Genomic DNA, 21,892 nt, shown 5'->3' with positions numbered 1-21,892 from the left:
CTTCCTCTGTCTCTTTCTCTGTGTGTGAGTGTGTGTGAGTGTTCTCTCTTTCATGTGTGTGTGTGTGTGTGTGTGTGTACACACTATATATATATTTATTTATTTATATTTATATAGTGTCAGCAAAGTCTATGACTTAATGAACTGTTAACTGCTCAAAACGTATCATTTCAAAAAGCACTCTGCAAGGATGTAACGCTAATGGGAGGTGAGCAACCCTTAAGTTTACAACCAAACATCCCACTCTAACTGAACAGAATTAAGATACAGGACAGTCTTTAGTAAAAGTCTTTGAGCAGAGAACTGGAGAGTTAGAACTCAGAGCTGCAATCTGTTTATTATATGAGTCTCTCTGCCTCCCTGGAGTTCTTCTGTCAAAAAATGGATTACACAACCCCCCCCCCTAAAAGGTACCAGGGGAGGCAAGCAAAGAGTATACAGGGGGTATGTTTAGAAGGTTGATCAAATAAACCTAAATGGTAGGTGTGTTAGGTTTTATTTTCTTTTAATTTTGCCACTTTTAAAAAAAAATGCAGTGTAACTCCTTCAATCTTTTTACAATTCTGCATGGTTGAACATTTGAAATGAGTTTGTGTATCACCCCCAGGCACTGATTCAGACTTGATTGGGGCAAAGCAGAATGCATGTGCTTATTTTTATCCACGTCATTTGGGACATTTATGTCGCCAAAGGAACCCAAACCATGCTCTTCTATTGCCAAATTGTTACCTAGCCTTTGATCAGACAGGTCAGTGAGCCTCATCAACAAGTTGTGCGACCTTCCTGTCACAGCGACATCAGGTCAACTCGAGAAAGTGAAGCGAGAGCCCTAAACACAAATAAAAAGAAACAACCAACAATCCTTATAATTATCATCATCTGCCGCGTTTCCCTCTTTTGGCAAAGAAACACTCCATCCATTTGTAGAAATCGCCCGCGGACACGTTACATCAAAACTAATCACAACGATTAAAATCAGCTTTTCTGTGCAAGAGGGGAGTAAAAAGCAAGTTGGAGGCTGAAATGAGACTGTTTTTCCAACAACAACAAAAAAAAAAAATCTGGGGGAAAATTCCTATATGTATATTTCTCTATACATCTATGCAAAGCTTTATTTTTGAAGATCAACTGTGCTCCTGTGATCGGTTAATTTGATTTAAGTTTTATTTTGGAGATTTGGACTAGAGGTAGAGGCGCGAGCTAATTGTATCCTGATCCTTGCCTTGAGGGGTTTCAAAGCCCTGGAGCAACTCTCCTCTGTATTTTGTTCTGTCTACCTTAGCCAAGCTATTGCATTTCTCTCTGGTGTGGCGAGGCGAGCAGATCGCTGGGAGAGAAATCGGAAAAGGGGGGAGAGGAAAAGGAAAAGGGGACTTGGAGAGAGACTTTGTGCTTCAATGTTTCAGGTAAGATCTGACGGTTTGGGTTTGTTATTATTTGCTAAGGAGGGTATGGCTGGGACTTTGGGCGCAACTCGCTTTTACGCATGTGCCAGGCATGGGGCGAGAGCGCGGCACACTCGCACACACGCAGCCCGGCGCGGACGGCGGCTAGGGATCCGTTCGCACCGACTGCCGCTGTGGCTCCTCGGTTTTGGTTTTCTTCCTGGTAGTGGGAGCCGAGAGGCGCGGGCGGAGGCGGCGGGAGCCCCGGCCGGAGCTCCGCGAGGTCGGAAGCAAGCACGCGGACGGGGCCGGGGGTCACCGCGGCCGGGTCCTGCGTCTCCGAGCTCATCGCCAAGGCTCTCGGACCCCGGTGTCCTGTCCCTGTTCCCGCCAGCCGCGCGCGTCCATTCTTCCCGGGGCACCCCGGGGCTCGGCGCCGATAGCGTGGGGGTGGGGACCGTCGCCGTGCTTCCAGCCAGCCTCGGCGGCGCCCCCCCAGGACACCGGCTCAAAGACGCCATTGTGGCTGCTGAGCGGATCGGGCCCCGGGGCGCTTTATTTATTTATTTATTTTTCCCTTTTCCTTTCTCCCCGGCCGAGCCCTTTTGTGAGCCGCGGCTGGTGCCCAGAGCCTGCCCGCGTGGAACCCGGGCTGATCCAGATTCGTCGCCTCCGCCCACTTGGGCGCCTTTAAAGCCTTTTCCCATCCCCTCCCATTTCCCCTCCCCCCCTCCCTGGGTGCAAATGTTTCATTTATTTTTAAAAAGCGCCGGTTCCTCTTTCTCCCCACCTTCCCCCTGTTAAGAGTCCTAGGCACAAGCTCCGGGTTAGAAAGTCTCGTTAGGAGGCGGGCGCCGGCTGGGGATTCAAGGGTGAGGGAAGGCTGTAGTCACCACAGGTAACAGCGGTGGCTTTTCGGCGTTTGCCACTTCTCCTCCCAGCCTGAAGCGCCGAGTCTGGAGCCCGCGTCCCTCCTTCCCTCCTCCTCTTCTGGAGGCCACCGTTCCCTTAAAGGGACAGAGTTTCTCGGCCACCACCGGTGTGCGCGGTCGGAACCCGCGCTCCGGGGCGCAGAGGTGGGAGGAAGGGAAGCAGTTTGGCTGCTTTCTGACCTCTTTCCTATCTCCCACCCTCCATCCCCAAGCCTGCCTCCCCTATGGATGGAAACATGGAGTGCGCTTCCTCTTCTGCCCCCAAGAGGGACCTGGCTGGAAAATAAAAGAGTCCTCACCTCCTGGAAAAAAGAACGGGGCGGGTGACGCGTCATGGTGAATTGTTTCCAAAGTGAGGTGGAGCCCCTGAACGTCCAAGTAGGAGAGGGTGAACCCGTAGTGTGGGGACCCCTTACCTGGACTCCCGGCCCGCACAGGCGCCCGGAATAGAGCGACTTCCTAGCGCTCACCGCCGACATGGATCGCCTTTGTGCTTTCCAACAATTAGGCTGTCCTGGAAATGATTTTTCGGTATCAGTATGTTTTCACCGTGACTCTGCTTCGCGCTCTGGCTGGGCCGGAGCTGACTAGGTTAGCAAAGTTATGATGGGGCGGTCGCCTTAGTAAGTGGAGAATCGCACGAGGAAACTGGGACCTTCTAGGCTCTGGCTTCCTGGCTAAAAGGGACACCGCAGTAGGCACAAGTAATTTAGTACAACTATTATACTACCGTTTAGAGCATAGGACTGGCTGCTTTGAAGGAAAATGCGTGTGTGTGTGTGTGTGTGTGTGTGTGTGTACTTGGTGGCACTCAGGAAGACACAACAGTTTGGTGGCACTCAGGGAGACACAACAGTTTAACATACTCATTCTTTAAGAAACGTTTGCCTTCTGTTTTCCATCAACTAAGCTGGCAGCTAGAGATACAAGTTTATTTGCGAATCCCCTCTGGGTACCGAGCATGCTTGGATTGTTTGAGCAAATTAAAAATGAGCAAAATGCTTTTACCTTCTCAGCAGTAGACTCCTTAAGAGACCTCCTGTTTCTTGTGTTATGTGTGTGTGTTCCGGGAGAAGCATTTTCTGTGTATCTCGAATGTTTTTAATGTGGGAAGGAGAAAATAAAGGATTTTGAAAGGCTGAACCTGGTGCCATGGAATGATCTTTAAATCTGAGTCCATATCATCGAGGAGTCCACCTGCCTGCATCGGAGGCAGTGGGTGGGAGCTAATAGGCGGCCGATTTGTCGAGTTTTAAATAGCAGTGAGTCCATTTGTCTCTGGGATAATGGGCAAGATGCCGATTCATTCCTCCTGTTTAGAGTTTGGTGGCATTTGGCTTCCAAGAAGGGGATGACTGTTGAGGAGTCTGTGCTCTTAGCAGTCCTGCTGGTGCAGATTGAAAAGAGCTGTTGGTGGCTGTAAGGATGGCAGTAGGTTAAGCGGTTACTAATGATGTGACAAAGGTGACCCTGAAACTTGAAAACTTCACATCACAGACAAAACTTCATGGGATTGAGCTTGTTGTATAGAGAATGTGCCTGACTAGGCTAAAGTGCCATAGGTTTGCTGGGAAGAAACTTCTGGATGCAGCAAGTATGAATGATAGTGGGGGAGGGGGGCAGGAACCTTCCACCACAGCATGTGATATGATTGCAGTGGTTTTTGCTCTATTAATTATGCCCAAAGCAGAATATAAAAGTCCCAGAACACACACTAGAGGTCTCTCTTCTAGCTAGATTTACAACCGCTAGGTCTGTAATTCTTTGCCAGAGCATGTATGCTCTGGGTGCTCAGTAAAGGCCTGGCTCCTCAGTAATTTTACCTTTCTGGTTATTCTCCATATTCTGAAGTGAGGCGTTTATTTTGGGGAGAGTATTCAGTAATTACTGCCCATCGTAGGCTAACCAAGCATTCGGAAAGTAGCTATAACAAGGAAGATTTGCACTGACTGCTGGAAATGTACTGGTCAGTTTGCATAGAAGTGTGTGTTTTAGGCTTTTCCACATCAAATTATTTATCCAAAGCAACTTCTTTTAAAATGTAAACATAAAAAGTGAAAGTTGCATTTGTTGGAGACTGTTCTGGAATTAAACTTTCACTTGGCTCTGCATTTAGCACATAGCACTTGCTTGTAGGAAGGCTTTCTGGTTTTGACATTTCTAAAGTCAGTGTGTGAGTACTGCCGTCCTCAAATATGTTTTGAGTCATTCAAACAAGGCTTTTAAAAGGTCTTCCTTAAACTCCATTTTTAAACTTCTTTTCAACTATAATTTATCATTTTCCAACAAACAAAATGTTTATCTATCCTTAAGATGAAAGATCCTGGGGATAAAAACTTTCGGATGTGAGCACATGCTTATTTGATGAGCTTACTCCCTCAGTGGGTACGGTTCCAGCTCCCTGACTTCTCATTCATAAAAATGTACTAGATGCAACTAATGCTTTGCTTTTGAAACATTTGAGAGCTCTGCAAACAGTAAGATGAGATTATCTTTTAAGAATCATTTTTTGAAGCCTGTTCTCATTAAGTTTATCCATTCAGGCAACCAATATTTATTTGTTCTGGCTGTCCAGAAAACTCCGTTAGATGCTGGCACTTCCACGGGGAGAAAACGCATCCAGAGCCATAATTTCCTGGAGCTTCTGATTCTAGGGATAGGTATTAACTGAATAATTGAACAGCTGATAGAGATTAGTGCTTTGAAAGAAAAGAAAAAAATTTAGTTAGTATGAACCAAAGAAGGGCAAAATAGCCCAGACTGGGGCAGGTTTCCAGAAAAGTCTAGAAATAAATGTTAAAGAGGCAGGTGAAAGAGCAGGGCTGCTCCTGGTTTTAACCCTCAGAGTAACTAAAGGGTAGGTGGGCGAGAAGAGCAGGGAGACTGGTAGCAGAGGCATGGCGAGATGTGTGCATTAAAAGGAAAATTCTGGAAGCACATAGGCAGATAGTTAGACAGACCAACGTGGGTGATATGTAACCTTTGCATTGACTGTTATGGTGGGTTAGGCAAGGGCAGATGCAGCAGGAGAACCAGTGATGGGAGATCCACTTAGAAGGTAAACACCTAGGCTAAAGTTGGCTATAGGTCACCGAGAAGAGAGAAGAGTGTCGGGTTTGGGGTTTGAATATGAAATGTCGTCCTCCAAACAGTTGCCCTCAGGTGGTGTTGACTTCAAAAGCTGTGGAACCTTTAGGAGGGAGAGCCCTGCTTAAGGAAGTAGGCTGCTGAGAATAAGCTTTGAGCTTCAAACCCTGGCCTCGCCTCCTGACCACTCTGCCAGCTGTTCAACCAAGATGTGAGGACTACGGGGCACCCCCTGCCACTCTAAAGCCATGCTGTGGCTTTTCCTCAGAGATGGATGGCTCTCCTCAAACTGTAAGCCCAAACAAAACTTTACTCCCTTAAGTTGCCTCTTGCCCTGCGTTTGGTCACAGCAAGAAAAGTAAGGAATGCAGGGCGTGTTAACCACATAGATTGTGGCATTCGGAGGGCTGGGTCTTGGTAACTTCTGATTCCTCTCTAGTGGCCAGAAAGAGTGGTAGAGAGAAGCTCATTCACACCCAGTGTGTCCCAACTCACAAAGGCAACCGTGGCATCTGGGTCTGGTCAATCTTCAAGTGCTCGGTTTGGTCCACAGTCCTGTGCAGTGCCTGCAGTCCGTCTTCTGCCCTTTATATCCTGTCTTCAAGCCCCTTGTCTCTTTGTGAACTGCCCTGTGAGGTCTGTTTAACTAGCTCCTGATAGGCTGGAGCTCGTCACTGAGAGAGGCTTGTGTTTAACTTGAGCAAAATTAGGTCTGTGTCTTGTAACACAAGGACTGTGTCAAGAATATCATAAAATCAGTGGAGCCACTAGCAAGTCACCCATGCATCTATAAACAACCTCTGACCCATGTAGCTGAGAGTAAGTCTAACTCAGTTCGTTGTGTCACTTAAAATGGCATGAAAGTACAAGGGGGACCAGATAGGGAGAGGAAGGGGATGGGCAGCAGTGGGGACCGGATGGGGAGAGGAAGGTGATGGGCAAGAGTGGGGACCAGATGGGGAGAGGAAGGGGATGGGCAGGTGTGGGGACAAGGAAAGGAATGGGGGTGAATATAGTATAAAGTCTTATTGTGCACAATAAATTTATGCTAAACAGTAATTTTTAAAAATACAAAGATGTTAAATTGATAGAAAAATGAATTGTTCAGTGGCTGGAGAGATGGCTCAATGGTTAAGATTGCTCATGGCTTTTGCAGAGGACCTGGGTTTGGTTTCCAGCACCCACAGGTTAGCTCACGATGGCATGTAATGTCTGGTTTCTGTGAGTTCCTGCGTTGCATGTGGTGCACACTCTATGCGTGCAGACGAAGTACACATACACACATATAAATGAATACATTTTTTAAAAATTAGCTATTCTACTGTCTTTTAAAGTCATTTAGATACAAATAATATAATCATTGCACAGCATATGAAAGAAAAAAAGAGAGAGAGAGAGAAAGAAACACAGAGAGACAGAAGCAAAAAGAAAGAAACTTGAAAGGATATAAATAACATTTAGATTGCCTCCTACTTAGACAGATTTTTGTGCATCTATTCCTTGTATACTTAGCCGGTGTTCTCTTGTCTTGAAGAGACACCATGACCACAGCCACTCTAAAAGAAAACATTTAATTTGCGTTTGCTTACAGTTTCAAAGGCATAGTCCGTTATCAGCAGGCAGGCAGACATGGTGCTAGAGAGGGAGCTGAGAGTTCTACATCTGCATCCAGAGGCACCAGGAAGAGAGAGACACTGAGCCTGGCTTGGGCTTCAGAAACCCCAGAGCCCATCCCTGGTGACACGCTTCCCCCAACATGGCCACACCTTCTAATCCTTAAGTAGTGCCACTCCCTAATGACCACGCATTCAAGTATATGAGCCTGTGGGGGACCATTCCTGCCACCACAGTGGCTTTTATGTTGTTATGACAAAAATACCCGACAGTAGCAGTTAGGAGAAGAAAGGTTTTGGCTCATGGTCTCAGAGGATTTCAACCTACAACAAGAAGAATATGGTAAAGAGGCACAGTTCAGAGCCACAGAGTCCTGTGGGGGCTGTTAAGGTGGTGGCTAATCGGGAACCGGGACTGGGGCCAGAGACCAGGTACAACTTACAAAGGTCCTAGTAACCCACTCCTACCACCTAGACCCACCTCCTAAACAGTCCACAGCCCCCCCTCAAATACCTCTAGCCCCTGGAGAACGAACATCCAAACCCTGAGGCAGCTGGGGAGCGTTTTAGACCGAAACCGTAATGATCCCTAGGACATCTCGAACTCTACTGACCCTTGGGTAGCCTGGTCTCCATACAACCTTTTCCTATTTCTTTATAAGTAAACATTTTGGTACTTCTGATTTCTTGTTCTTTTTTCCCATTTGTTCTTATGTCTCACAATCTTATTTCTCGATGTCTACATTCACAAGAACGTACGTAGACCAGCTAGGAAGCCATTTGCCCAGCATGTTAGTCACCACCCAAGCAGCATAGACTACTGACTGCTGATGAGCTTTTAAATAATCTAGAATTGGGCATTTAGTAGTTTTTCTCTCATCAAAATTTGTCAGGGAGTTGCCATTAAAGAAGCCTGCTATAAAACTTTTATAATAGTATTTTCTTTCTCTGTTGTACTTCTCACAGAAAATTCCAGGCTGGGGCTTCTTCCAGGAAATTCAGGCTTCAATTATTTCCAGGAAACAGTGTGGATACCAAACTCCTGGATGGTTATCAGGGAGGTTGCCTTGGGGGGAGGAGCAGGCTCTGATTAGGTAAATTGCCATCCCTTCAGCTGTGGCACCTGGAGTTCCATACAATGCCAGCGCCTCAAGGCCACCTCACTTCTGGCTGCTCAAGCCCTCGTGTGGCTGCATAAATGCCTTCACTGAAAGGAGAAAGTCCACCACACCCCATTGACGGCCTCAAACAACAGTTACAAAGGGTCTTTGAGGCTCCGTAAGTCTGAGGTAGTGGCAGGGATTCTAACCCAGGGGCCAACTATCAGATGGGCCAGGTGGAAAGCATTAATGATAAACTCAGAGTCACCAATAATGTGTTCATGTGGAATTAAGGAAAGAGATTATTAAGCTTACCCTTGGTGTAATTTAACGAAGAGTGAGCCTAGATTTGAATTCTTTCTCTCGCTGTGTTTTCTGTCAGTCCTGCCTCTCTGCTGTATGAGTCTGAATCTGTGCCTGCCTAAATGCTGCATTGTCTTGTCTGTCTCTGTGTCTGTCTGTCTGTCTTCCTCTCTTCTCTTCCCTCCCCAGTGTGTGTGTTTGTGTCTGTGTCTGTGTGTGTCCTTGCATGGATTGTCTGTCCATGTGTCTGTCTGTCTGTCTCCCTCCCTCCTCCCTGCCCCAGTTTGTGTGTCTGTCCTTACATGTCTTGTTTGTCTGTGTGTCTGTCTGTTTCCCTCCACTTCAGTGTGTGTGTGTGTGTGTCCTTATATGTCTGTCCATCCCTAACTGAGGGCTTTGCTATATAGTTACGTAGCAGGACAGAAGGAACAAGATACCTTACAGAAATCTTTAACAAAGTTTCACAAGTCACTGACTACCTGACCCCATTTAACAAACAAACAAACACTGTCCAGCATTTGTGGGGAGTTTTTTTGTTTTTTTTTTTTTTCCGAGACAGGCTTTCTCTGTGTAGCCTTGGCTGTCCTAGACTCATTCTGTAGAGCAAGCTGGCCTCGAACTCACAGTGATCCTCCTGCCTCTGCCTCCCTAGTGCACCACTGCGCACAGCAGAATGTTTGTGTTATAAGGATGTTTTCAGCCCATTTTCTGTTTCCAGCATTGATTACCATAACTCAACACACACACACACACACACACACACACACACACACACACACACACACCCCTCTTGAGTCTGGGGACAGCAATGCATTATGTTAGGTTATAAAGTTGATTATATAAGAAATCCAAGGCAAGTAAGATTGGCTTTTATATTGTTCTCTTAAAGGCAGGTTAAATAAACAGGCTTAGTATGCAATAGGACAGCACTCTTAATTCTTAGTGACTTTAAGGAATAGTATTAATTTTGGCTATGGGGTACTTATAATAATATGTCGCCGCCTGCAAACCTTAGCATTAATCTCATTAGTGTTCCGTGAACATTCCTAGCTCACTATCTAATCTGTACTAACCAGAATGCGATATTTTCACTTTGTTGTTGTTGTTGAGATGCAGAGTTTCAGCATGTAGGCTTAGGCAGATTCACTGTGTAGACCTGGGTAGCCTTAAATTCGAAGCAATCCTTCTGCCTCAGCCACTGTACACAGTCTGAGCGTTTTCCATAGGCACTCTGTGAAGTGTTCCTGCCCTGCTGCCGGCTCTCAGCCGTTCTCTTCCCTGACTTTCCTCCACTACTACCCCATTCATAAAACAGGAGGGAAAGATGAAAGGCTCTCTCTGTACAAGGGTGAGACCTGAGATTGGGTCCTCAGAACCCACATAAAAGGTCTGGCATGGTGCTCACTGGTAACTCCAGCGCATGCTCACTGGTAACGCCAGCGCAGCGGAGCTGAGTGGAGCTGAGCGGGTGGAGACAGAAGCCAGGAGCTCACTCGCCAGCCAACGTAGCCAAAAGAGCAAGCTTCAGTTCAGTAGGAGATCTTATGTCAAAGGATAAGATGGAAGCCAGTGACACAGACACTAGATGACAACCTCAGGCTTCACACATGCCGGACACATGCACTCACCAGTGTACGCAGCCCTCACATACAAGTACACAACAAAGTGGCTCCAGGTTGTCTCCACCAGAACATCCCAACCTTGATTTGGTTTCTACTCAGAGAGAGCTGACAGTAATTCCCAGTCCTGCTGCTGACACTGGCTGGATTCAAACGCTCTCTGGAGGCAGGGATGTTCTTCCTGGTGCATCTTTCCCGAGCATCCACGGTCACCATCCTGCACTATTTGCTGAAAATCTGGAGCGAGTGGAACAGAAAACATGTATAAAACAAAAGACCGGAGAATCTCTGTGTGAAAGAAATCAAAAACTATGTTGGTCCATGGTATGAACAGTTCTCCCCCAAACCTACCGGCTCCACCATGCCATGTTTGCACCCGCCTCCACCAATTTCTAACAATATCACCTTGACTGGCTTCCTTTTTCTAAACCTTGCACGACAGGAACTTTCTGTCCTGCGGCTGAGGTGACCATACGGGATGATTATAAACAAGACAGCAATGGCCTGAGGATTATTTTGAGAATTAAGTGAGGTGCATAGGTAACCTTCAGAAGATAGCACAGCAGGCTCAGTGGCGCACGCCTTTAATCCCAGCACTCAGGGAGGCACAGGCAGGCGGATCACTGTGAGTTCGAGGTCATCCTGGTCTACAAACCGAGTCCGGAACCACCAGGGCTCGAAACCCTATTTTGAAAAGCAAACCAGCAAAAAAGCAGAGGCTCTATTTATTTTATTTTCCTTACCTCTTTAGTTATTTTTGTTAGGTTGGATTTTGTTTTAAATATTTAAATATTATTTAAATAATAATTAATTAAATACTTGACTATTTTAATTAATTTAAAATTTAATTTAATTTTAAAAGTTAGTTTATTTAAAAATTAACTATTTTAATTAATTAATTATTATTTAAAATTAATTGTTTTTGTTTTGTATATATATGTATATGTATGCCCATAGAGACCAGAAGAGGGTTTCAGATTCCCTGCAGCCAGAGTTATAACCCAACATGGGTGATGGGAACCCAACTCTATCTCACTGGAAGAACAGCAAGTGTTCCTAACCTTCTAGCTCCCAGTGTTGGAGACTGAACCCAGGGCGTTATGCATGCTAGACGACATTCCTGGCCCCTTTAAGTTCTTTGGTTGCTCATAGGAAGTTCCTCCTGGGTACAAATGCCATGAGGTCTCCAAAGACTTCAGACAAGCAGAGCCACCCTGTCTGGGACCCTGGGAATCAACAGAGCTGCCCCGGAGCTGCTGCGATGTCCATTCCATCCAGCAGATGGCAGTGATGCACACGCCTGGTCTCTGTAAGCTTCGGATCTTTTACTTTTCGGGCATTGTCCCGCTCCCAGAGAAAAGCTAAGTTGAACCAATTTTTAAAACCTGCCTTCGCTCCTTCATGGGAGACCACTGAGGCTCCGAGGGACAGCCAGAAGCACCAGCACCTCCAAGTAACCCATTTCTTCCTGGGAAGTAGGCCAAGGAGGAGCGATAAAGTGTATAAGTTATACTTTTGTTAGCATCCACTGATTTCCCAGAGATAGGGATTATGGGGGTGCCGGGTAGGGGGCGGGGAGAGCAGTGCTTCCTGAATGCCTGATGAAATCAACAGAGGAAAGCCCTATCATCCAGCAGCTTCAGCCATATTATCACATGCTTAATTGAAAGGACTAGGGGCAAATTAGTCATCAGAAATCTGGAATTCAATAAAGGTGATGCCTCAGTTTGGAGTGTCCAGGTGCCACCATGGGGGTCACTATTTGTAGCTCTGTCTTGTAAGGTACTGAAAACTCAGTCTTTTCCGGTCGCTTGGAATTCTGAATCCACTGTTAACTCTATGACCCAATAAATCTGGCTTCGTTAAGTACTTTCTTCGAGTTACGATATTAATTCTTCCAAGCCAATTCTGTAAAATACCTTTGACCTATAAAAAAACACAAACAAGAAGGAGCTTCGGGGACTGGGGAACATTGCTCGGTGGATACAGGGCTAGCCTTGCACCGTGCTCATCATAAACTGGGGCTTGGTGGTCCAGCCCCCTGATTCCAGCACTCAGGAGGAAGAGGCAGGAGAACTAGAACTTCCGCGTCATCCTCGGTTACTTAGGGAACTTGAGGCAGCCTGAGAGGCAAGAGACTCCATAGGGGTTAGAGGAGAAAGAACACTTCCAAAGAAGCATATGCACACTGGCTAGGGTTCACACCCAGACACAGGAAAACAATCGGTCGGTGATCCAACTATATAGTAAAGTGCTCAGCTATGGGTCCTTGAGAGCGGTGGCCTTGGTCTAGTGATAAAGGAAGTCAGCAATGAGATTGTGTGGGCTTATGTTCTACTTGTGTGTGATAAATCTCATCAACATTTTTTTTAAAAGTCTCTCAATTTTTAAAAAAAAGCTTTATTATTTATTTATTTATTATGTATACAGTGCTCTGCCTGCATGCCAAACCTGCAGAAGAGGGCATCAGATCACATCATCGATGGTTGTGAGCCACCATGTGGTTGCTGGGAATTGAACTCAGGACCTCTGGGAGAGCAGTCAGTGCTCTTAGCCTCTGAGCCATCTCTCCAGCCCCAAGTCTCTCAATTTTTAACAAGGGGGAGTGGAGTTAGACATTCGTAGTCTTTAAGCCGTTTTCAGAAATACGAAATGTTAGCAGAGGCTCTGGAAGGTTCCATCGCCCTTAGTGGCTCTTTCTTCTCCTGAGACTTGTCACTCATCATTTCCCAAGCAGGTAGGAAAAGTCAGATGACTTTCTGAATGTTCCTTTCTTTCCTTGTTATCCAAAGATGACTGAACCTGCCTCTACCTTCCAAGTCTGGGGACTGCAGCCACACTCCGGCACAAGGTCCCTGCCATCTTTTATGAAAGACAGCTAGTGTACAACCTTTTACCCGGGTTCTGGCAACCCACAAGGGTGAAAGGAAGTCACCTGCAGTCTGCACTAACTTAGTCCTTCCTTGAGGCAGACCTGTGCTTAGGACATGGGACACAGGCCTTAGGACATGGGACACAGGCCTTCGGACACAGAGGCAGGAGGATCTGGGCTCAAGGCCAGCCTACACTGTTTATCGAGACCCCCCTCAAAAATAAACAGGCCAGCAAACCAAATGCCCTTTGAAGTCGGGGAGGTAAGGCTGGTTTTAGGCTCTGTGCTCTGGTGGGTCTGAGGTCTGGGGACTGTTGTATCATCAGATAAAGTGGTTGCATCCATCAAGCTCAAAAAGAGAGGCAGAACTTCAGAATTAAATCTCCGTTCTCAGTGGCTGAAATATTTCAAGAGATCTGAATAGTAGAAGTGTTGACTCATTCCAAGGTTGCATAAGTCACACCAGCTGTATCAGAGGCAGGTGGTTTTCTGAAGGAAATCCAGATCTTGCCCTAACTTACCCAGTTCACCTACCCCGGCTGAGCAGGGAACTCATGAGAGTTCCTGCCCAGTGGAATCATGGGAACCCTGCCAGTCCTGTATGTTGTTAGGAGATGACTCAGACCTGAGGACGTGAGATGGAGTGGACCTTCTACAGACTTCCACCTTAAGCAATCAGGGCTACATCTTATCATTCTTTGTCTTGCAATTAAGCCTTTGTGTTTATGCAAACTATTGCGCAATACTGTTCTTTTTGCTTCTATGTGTCATTGTGTCTAAATGCATCAGAAACTAAGAGCATTTCTAGCTGAAGTTCAGATCATATCAAAAGCTCAACCGGTTCATTCTGCGTCATTCCAGGGTCTTCTGTGGTCAATCCTCCATCTTAAAGGAATTGTGAATAAAAATATATTTCTGGGCCCAGAGAGACGCTTCAAATGGTAAAGGTGCCTGTCAGCAAGCTTTATAACCTGAGTTCGGTTCCCAGGACTCACTTGGTGGATGGAGAGAACAGCAAAGTTGTTCTCTGAACTTTAGACACTGCCCACACTCATATGTGTAAACATGCACGAGCGCGCATGTGCGCGCGCACACACACACACACACACACACACACACACACACACACCTTATACATAAGTAAATAAAATGTAACGCAACTTCAACACATTTCAGACTTCAGACATAGATTCAGATTTTGAAAATGTGGCCCTAGATTTCTTTTCTTTTTCTTTCTTTGTACATTGCAGACTTCAGACATAGATTCAGATTTTGAAAATGTGCCCCTAGATTTCTTTTCTTTTTCTTTCTTTGTACAATTGCAATATTCATGTGCTTCAGTTATTTTTGACAGCTCTTCTGCAAACTACAGATGCTGGGGAAGAACATTTCTAAATTACCCCATTCCGGGGTAAGACAGATACAGGGTTTTTTTTTTTTTAACATCTGAAAAAAAAAAGTTCTTTTCTGCTAAGTTTCTGTTACCTCGCTACCCTTACGATAGTGGGCTCAATACTTTTAAACTGATTGATGTCCAAAGCTTTTGGATATAAGTATTTTTAGCCTCAGATTACAAATTTGTGTAGCTATAGATAGGATCCATTCGTGGTTTTTCAAGAACTGATAATGGTGCTTACAAACGTTCTGCCTTCCAGGGCTCGGATGTCGAGTTCTTGCCTAATATTCGGGAAGCCCTGGGTTCAAGCTCTAGAAATGCATAAATGGACCACCCACGCCTGCCTTTTTAACCCAGTCCTTTGGTGGCAGAAACGGGAGTTCAGGTTCATGCCTGGCTCCTCGGGGAGTTCAAGGTTAGCTAGCATGAGACACTCAAAACAAAACAAAGAAGAAACCTTTTCTCCCTGTCTTGATGCCTCTGCCAAAGAAGGATGGAGAAAGGAAAGGAAAACCTTCAAATCTACATCTATTTCTTCCTCTGTCCCTGGAAAGAATTCCCTCCTGGTTCCTGCTAACAAAGGGGCAAACAGTATGAAGGATTTGGGGTCCATCCCAAAGTATCTGTCAACATGTCGAGGTGGCATCAGTTAGGCTAGAAGTAAAATTTGCACTCCAGTAGTTTTTGCACGTTGCCACAGACTCACAACTTCCTTTCACTGTCTCACCCCAGAGGCTATAAAACCGGACCTCATGCCATGTTGACTTAACCGACCCCTTAGTCAAGTCTTTGCTGCCTGTGAATACGGATCATCATCCTGTAACTGCATGGCTCTCAAACTCCAGGTATGCACCAAGCCTAGGGAGCCCCAGAAAGCTGGGTCCTGGCTCCACCCCCAATTCCCGAGTAGGGGTAGAGAGGGGCCTGAGAATCTGCATTTCAAACAGGCTCTAATGAACCCTGGCCCAGAGACTGCTCCCAGAGACTCATGCTCAGACACTGTGTTGGGGTGGGGGGGGGCCAGGAGTTGACTGTGGGCAAGAGCCCTGCTCTTCCATAGGATGGGTCGATGCTCAGCGCCTACATGTAATTCTGGCCCCAGGAGTTTCTACATCTTTTTCTGACCTCTGTGGGCACCACACCCACAGCAGACATACACACAAAATAATTTTTTAAAAGAGAACATCTATTCTCAGGGACGGTAAACCTTAGAGATGCTCCGGGAAGGAAATAAAACAGAATCTCTCAGCCAGACACTTTCAGGAGATACACTATACGGTGTCAGTTTTGAAATCTTTTTTAATGAATTTTAAAGTTTCTGGAAGGCAGGCACTATGCAGGAGCAGTGTTCTAATTTAGTAGTTTTCAAAGGCATCAAACTACAGAGCCGTTTATTCTCTCTCGATACCCATTAACTCAGAATCATTATTTCTGGAAACACTCCAGCTAAGGCTGACTCGCTCACTGTGCCCCTGAGAACCAGACTCCACGGTACCCCTGACTTCCTCTTCAGGCGGCCACCCACAGGCAGTGACATGCTGGCCACTGCTCCGCCTCGGCTGGGTGCCCTCCAGCATCGTCTTTGGACCACAGTGCATGATTCTTCCACAGTTCCCACTGAATTCATTTTTACTTGGGGGCGACCTAGAACCCCTTCACTACTTCCCCTTGTCCCTTTTGTTCCTGCTCCTCCCTACTGCTGATCCATCCTCCCTCAGCCTAGTTCCTCCACAACTCCCCTCACTCCTTCACTTCCTGGACCTCTTTGTCCCTCTTGGCCTTTCTAAGGCTGACCTTCATCCTTGGGACACAAGCAATGCTAATTCTTCTAATGATGCCACTAAAAAAAAAAAAATCATCTGGTCCTGGCTGGCAAAATGGGTCCATGAGGAAAGGAACTTGCCACCAAGCCCAAGGACCTGAGCTCTATCCTCGGGACCTACTGGTTAAAGAAAGGAATCCAATCTGGCAAGTTGTCCTCTGAGCTCTACACGGGCGTTGTGGCATGTGCACCCCCACGCATCACAATACATAAATAAATGCAGTCTTCAACTCATCTATTCACGTAGACATGATGTATATATTTCAGTTTTTTGTTTGTGTGGGTTCCTCCTCCTCCTCCCCCTCCTCCTCTTCCTCTCCCTCCTCCTCCTCCTCTCTTTCCTCGTCTTCTCTTTCCTCGTCCTCTTCTTCATCTATATAAATCATACAAAATAGTGAGGAACAACACAGACTGATCAGGGTCTCATTTTCAATCTTGGGGTGACAGGCTATATTTAGAGATCTGGCCTGTGAGCATATAATTAAGGGAAAATAGAGTCCTAGGGGTCCATGGCCTTTAATTGAGTTAGATTAGCATCCTTACAACAAGACACATCAGAGACCTCTTTTCTCTGTTTTTGCATCAAGAGATGGCATTGGGTATTCTGGGAAGCAACTTAAGGCAAGAGAGGTTTATGCTGGCTCAGAGAGACACTGTTCCTCATGGCCCAGCAGGTGTTTTAGCAGGCGTAGCTTGGCCTGTGCAGGTTGGTCAGCCATGTTTCACAGCACTGAACACTGGTCCTCGCTGCCTGTTTCCCCTTTTTACTTAGACAGAGACCTCAGTCCACAGATGTGTCACACACACGTGCAGGGTGGATCTTCCCTCCTCAGTAAAACTGATCTGCCATCACCTTCACAGAGAAGCCCAGTCTCAGGTCTCCAGTCTGTAAGGAGTAGCTCTGGAGGGCGGCTGAATGCACAGCAAGCAGGGAGCTGTCTACACACAGGAAAAGAGCCCTCACCAGTACTTCCATTGGCCAGCACCTTGACCTTCCTGGCCACCAAACCACGAGAAATACATTTGCTGCCTAAAGCCAACCTGCCTGAAAGTATTCTGTAATAGAGCCCAATCTGAATAAAACAAACACTATTTTTAAAAAAAGACAGGAGTCATGGGCAAGCACGTGTGCATACACACACACACACACACACACACACACACACACACACACACACACTTGTCTGCTTTCCTCCCCCGCTGGCTCTTCTGTTCCACAGACTGCACTTTTCAGATCACCTCCTCTCCTCATGGGTTCTGGTAGCACAGCTGAGTGGAACAGGATCACAAACACAGGAGGAACATGCTCCAGAGAGCTTTAACTTCTCCCAGAGTGGAAACTTCTGTTGCCTTCCAGTGTTTCATGCTATTCAATTGACCTTGAAGGCCAACTTGGTCTCTGCTTGTCACCGAATCTCAGGCTATTTTCTGATGAGCTGTCTTTTTCTTTAACTGAATGGATTTTTTTTTCCCAAGTGATTTAGAAAACTGGGAAACTACCACGCCTAGCTTATGTGGTGCTGGGGATCAGACTCAGGGCCTCACGCATGGTCAGCAAGCACTCTAGCATTGAGCTATACACTGACAGCCTAGCTGTTGCAGGAACGCAGAGTGGACTTGTGATAGTCATGAAGTGATACCTCCCACTGGAGTCGCTGAGAAAGCTGGTAAGAAGCCACTGCACTGCTGCACTGAGGCACTGATGAGACACTGAGCAGAAGGAAGCACGCTGACCCTCGGAATGACCTACAGAGAGCCCAGGGTTGAGACACGGCCTGAGCCGGCAGGAATGCACCTTGAACTCTGGGGAGGAGGATTCTCATAACTTGGGTGTAAGGAGACTTGGGGACAGTGACCTTGACAGAGACCAGTAGGGAGATGTTTCAAAAAGCAAAGCGAGCAGAAAATGAGACTCAGCTCCCGCTGCCGGGATACCAAATGCCAGCCCGCCGGGGAAAGGGTCTGTCGTGGGAAGAACTCTCAAAGCTGTCACTAAGCTAAAAAGGGCAGAGGAGCTTGTGCTGTAGAGCGGGGTGTATTTTTGAAAATGCAAACTGTACAGTGCGGTATTACATATGCTGCGGGGTGCAAGCAAACTGATTTGCCAGCATTTAGTTACCTGGCACTGTGGGGCTGTGAGAGCGGCCCCCTGTTCTTTAGGCTTCAAATCTTGGAGGAAGGGAATGTGACAACAGGAGCTTGTAAGGAACCCCTTCGCCATCCTCTGACACACAGACACACACACACACACACACACACACACACACACACACACACACACACACACAAAGTGGCAAAAGGCCAGCAATATCCAAGGCTTACTGGAGGGGAGCAGAGACTTATGAGGGCTTAGAGATGCACAAAGCTGCGACAGGGAAGCAGACCAAAGAGATCTGAGAGTGACCAAGGACTGCAAGGGATGTGGGCTGAGATGCTCTCGGCTCCTCCCTAAGATCTAGAGCACCCTACTTTTGTCCAGCTCACAGTACTTGCCTTCTCTGGAGGTTTCCCCCAAACCTCCTCTGAAGATGTCCCCCCTTGGATGTTGTCTGTCCATCCCATGGAGTATCATGTCCGTTGACTTGGCCTGTATGTCTCCACCTGCCTAGGACACACCTCCACTTGGCAGACAGACACTCCCGTGGTGTCTCAGGGTGAGCACACCACCTTGCTGCTCTCTGTCCTTCTCCATCAGTGGCCTTAGCATCCAGCTACTGGCCCAATGCAGAACACCTGTGGCTTCCTTTCGTCCCTCTGTTACCTCCCAGTCACACAGTGACACATGAGGGCAGATATATGATGTAGGCACCTATGGTGCTGGGATTACAGGCATGTACCACCATACCTGACCACGGCTCTGAGATCTTTTTCCAGCCACCAAACTGCCCCCCCCCTATTTTTAAAAATAACATGACACTCTATCTTTGCTTTAAGATACCCAAGAACCTCCCACAGCCTACTGGACATGACAGAAAGGCCCGGGCCTGACCTAGGATCCCTACGTCCACCAACCTTGGCCAGACCTACTGGCGACCCCTTCCATCCCCACTTATATCCCAGGCTAAGGCCTCTCTAGACCTCCTTGTCCCAAACTGTTGTGTCCTGCTGTCACCTTTTCTTCCTATAGTGTCTTTTGTCCCGAGGGACCCTTATCTCCTTCAGCTTCAGTTCTTTAAGGCACAGCCTTGAGCACACTCAGAAACAGTGGATACATGCCAGCAGCTCACTGCCTCGAGCTCTGAGAGCTCCATGCTCAAGTCTCCCGTGCTGACCTTGGAAAAGAGCTTCGGTTGCAACTGTGTTAGCATGTCCCCATTTCTGTCAGACTTCCCAGGAGTTTGAAGAGGAGCAGAGATTGGGAAAGGGACAGGAGAAAGGTTCCCTAAGTGATGACTAACCAACAAAGAGAGAATTTGGGATAGCTCTTTTTGAATAGAAGGACACCCCGACAAGGGAACTTTCTAGAAGTATGGGTTGATGTATAGTTGTCCTTTGTATTCAGGCCTGAGATTTCTGCTGACACCAAAGTCTATTTAGATGCCCAAGTCCCTTGTAGAAATGCACAGTGTCTTCCTGTAGCCACCCCCTGTCCTCCCGTCATTACACTTAGTGAGAGTTAAGTGATGGCACTGTGCCATTTAAGGAGTGGGATTAAGGGGGGGTTATCTGTGCATGTTTGCTATCATGCTACGTTCTCCGGGGTGCCTGTCTCATCCTGGTTGGTAGACCTTCATGCACTGAGGGCTGACTTTAACAAGAGTGGACAATGTGAGGAGGCTAGAGAGCCAGGCGAGAGGTGCTTGGCCATACTGAAGGTGGAGCTTTGTGCACGTGTATTCAGCCATTTGCTACTGTGGCCTGCTGTTGTCATCTTCAGAGTCCGTTCCTCTAGAGCCACAGAAGCAATTCAGGAGGAAAAAAAATCTCTCAGAGATGCCAGAGTCACCTGGGAGGCAGATGGAGATGGCGTCTAGGAGACTAGAAGATCCCTAGCTGTCCAGGTGTGGTGATTACCGGAGAGACCATCTCCCGTGATCCCAGACACTTGAATATGTGGCCTCCTGTTGGTGGCACTGTTCAGAGAGGCTTAGGGGGCGTGGCCTCGTTAGAGGAAGAAGTTTGCCTCCACTGCCTTGTTGGGGGCATTTTGAGTTTGTTCTCTCTGCTTTGTGCTTGCCTTTCAAGATGTGAGCCTCCCACAACTCTGGATGCCTCTGTTTTTCCATCAGACTCTAACCTTCTGCATGAGGAGCTTGTTCAGGGTGTAATTAGAGTGAATTTGGGATGCTTTCTTATTCAACTGTGGAGTATAGGAGCTTGGGAGAAATAAAAGAAACTGCTCGTACATAAACGGGTGGCAAGCCTTTGACCGCCACCGCCTGCGGGGTGATAGGGCTGAAGGTATAGATGGATACAGAAAGTTGGGGCGTATTTGTGGTGAATGATCTACAAACACTATTTTGAAACCAATTATATGTATAAAAGAGGCTTCCACAACGTGCTGAAATGACACTAGGGGCCTGTGCCCATTACCCCAGTCTGTCTTGGTGAGACAATCTAAGAGAAGCAATAGTAGTGACGGCAGCAGCCGGCAAGACCTTCTGCTGCTCACCTCCCTTCAGCGAAGGGACCGGAAGCCTGAAGAGCTTAGATTTCAGATCAGTGGACTAGACTAATCTCTCCACTGCTGTAGGAAAACCCCTGACAAAAGCTAGAGGTAAAAGGCTTATCTGGGCTCCCTTTGAAGGAACAGTCTATCACAGTGGGAGATGAGGCAGTAGGAGTGTGAGGCAGCTGGTCTCACTGCGTCTCAGAGAGAGGTGACGGCTCGGTCCCAGGTCATCTCTTCCTTTTCATTCCGGCCAGGACCCCAGCCCTTGGACTGGGTGGTGCTCACATTTCAGGTGGATCTTCCCACTTCAGCTAACCTAACCTGTTTCTGAGAACCTGTCATTTCCCTCACCAACACACCCTGAAGCCTGTCTCTTTTGATAGTATTAACTGACACATGGACATTGCCTCTGGGGTGGGCTGGCCACTGGTCTCACGCAGCAACTTCCTGATACTTTTGTGGTCTAGAGACATCTCCAGAGAGGTGAACAGGCCTCACCTCACAGGAATGACTGTTTTCCTTGTATGTTGAAAAGATGATGAGAGAATGAATGGAATTAATCATAGCTCAACTTCTGTCTCCGGTTCCTGGAACTGGCAGAGTGGAGGGTGACCACACTAGGTGGGCTGACCCCATAATAGAAGACTTAGCACATTTCACAGGCCTACCCACATGCTCACCACCTCCTCCTCACAGCTAACCTCAGCACCACCCCCGGCAATCTGGATCGCCCGCCTGCCAGCCGTGTGAGAGAACTGCCTTCATCTTGGGAGGCTCTGGTGGCCAGAAAGCCAAGATGGAAGCAACGAAGTGTTGCTCTTGGAACAAACAGGGGGCTGTGGGGAAGGTGGGATCTCAGAAGGAGCATGGGGGACCCCCAAGTCCCTAGCTGGAAGCAGGGCTGGGGGAGATTAAAAGAATGGGAGAAAAGCAGCCCGGAAAAGAGTGAGCATGCAGGCTCAGCTCAGCACTTTATGAACTCAGTGCTGGCATCTCAGCTGCAGTGGAGAGGTCTGCAGACACATGGGACCTGTGCAGTCAGCGACAGACGGAAAGGAAGGCAATGCTTAGTTCAAGGAGCCCAGGGGCCGGCTCCACAGTTCAGAACCCCAGCTACCACCCACCTACTGTGTAATCAGGCCAGGCTTACT

General features: G+C 47.3%; 1 protein-coding gene across 1 annotated transcript in view; it reads left to right on the top strand.

Annotated features, from left to right (window-relative positions):
* Positions 1-1,283: 1,283 nt before the first annotated feature.
* Kctd1 (potassium channel tetramerization domain containing 1) overlaps positions 1,284-21,892 on the top strand; it is a 196,480-nt gene continuing 175,871 nt past the window's right edge. Inside the window, exon 1 of the mRNA XM_051163018.1 lies at positions 1,284-1,406. Within this exon, the coding sequence (XP_051018975.1) occupies positions 1,398-1,406 (9 nt within the window). The 5' untranslated portion in view covers positions 1,284-1,397. The remainder of the gene's footprint in view (positions 1,407-21,892) is intronic.

This window comes from Acomys russatus, chromosome 20, assembly GCF_903995435.1.
Source record: "Acomys russatus chromosome 20, mAcoRus1.1, whole genome shotgun sequence".
NCBI lineage: Eukaryota > Metazoa > Chordata > Mammalia > Rodentia > Muridae > Acomys > Acomys russatus.
The sequence above is the reverse complement of the archived record's forward strand: the minus strand, read 5'-3'. Positions and strand labels throughout refer to the sequence as shown.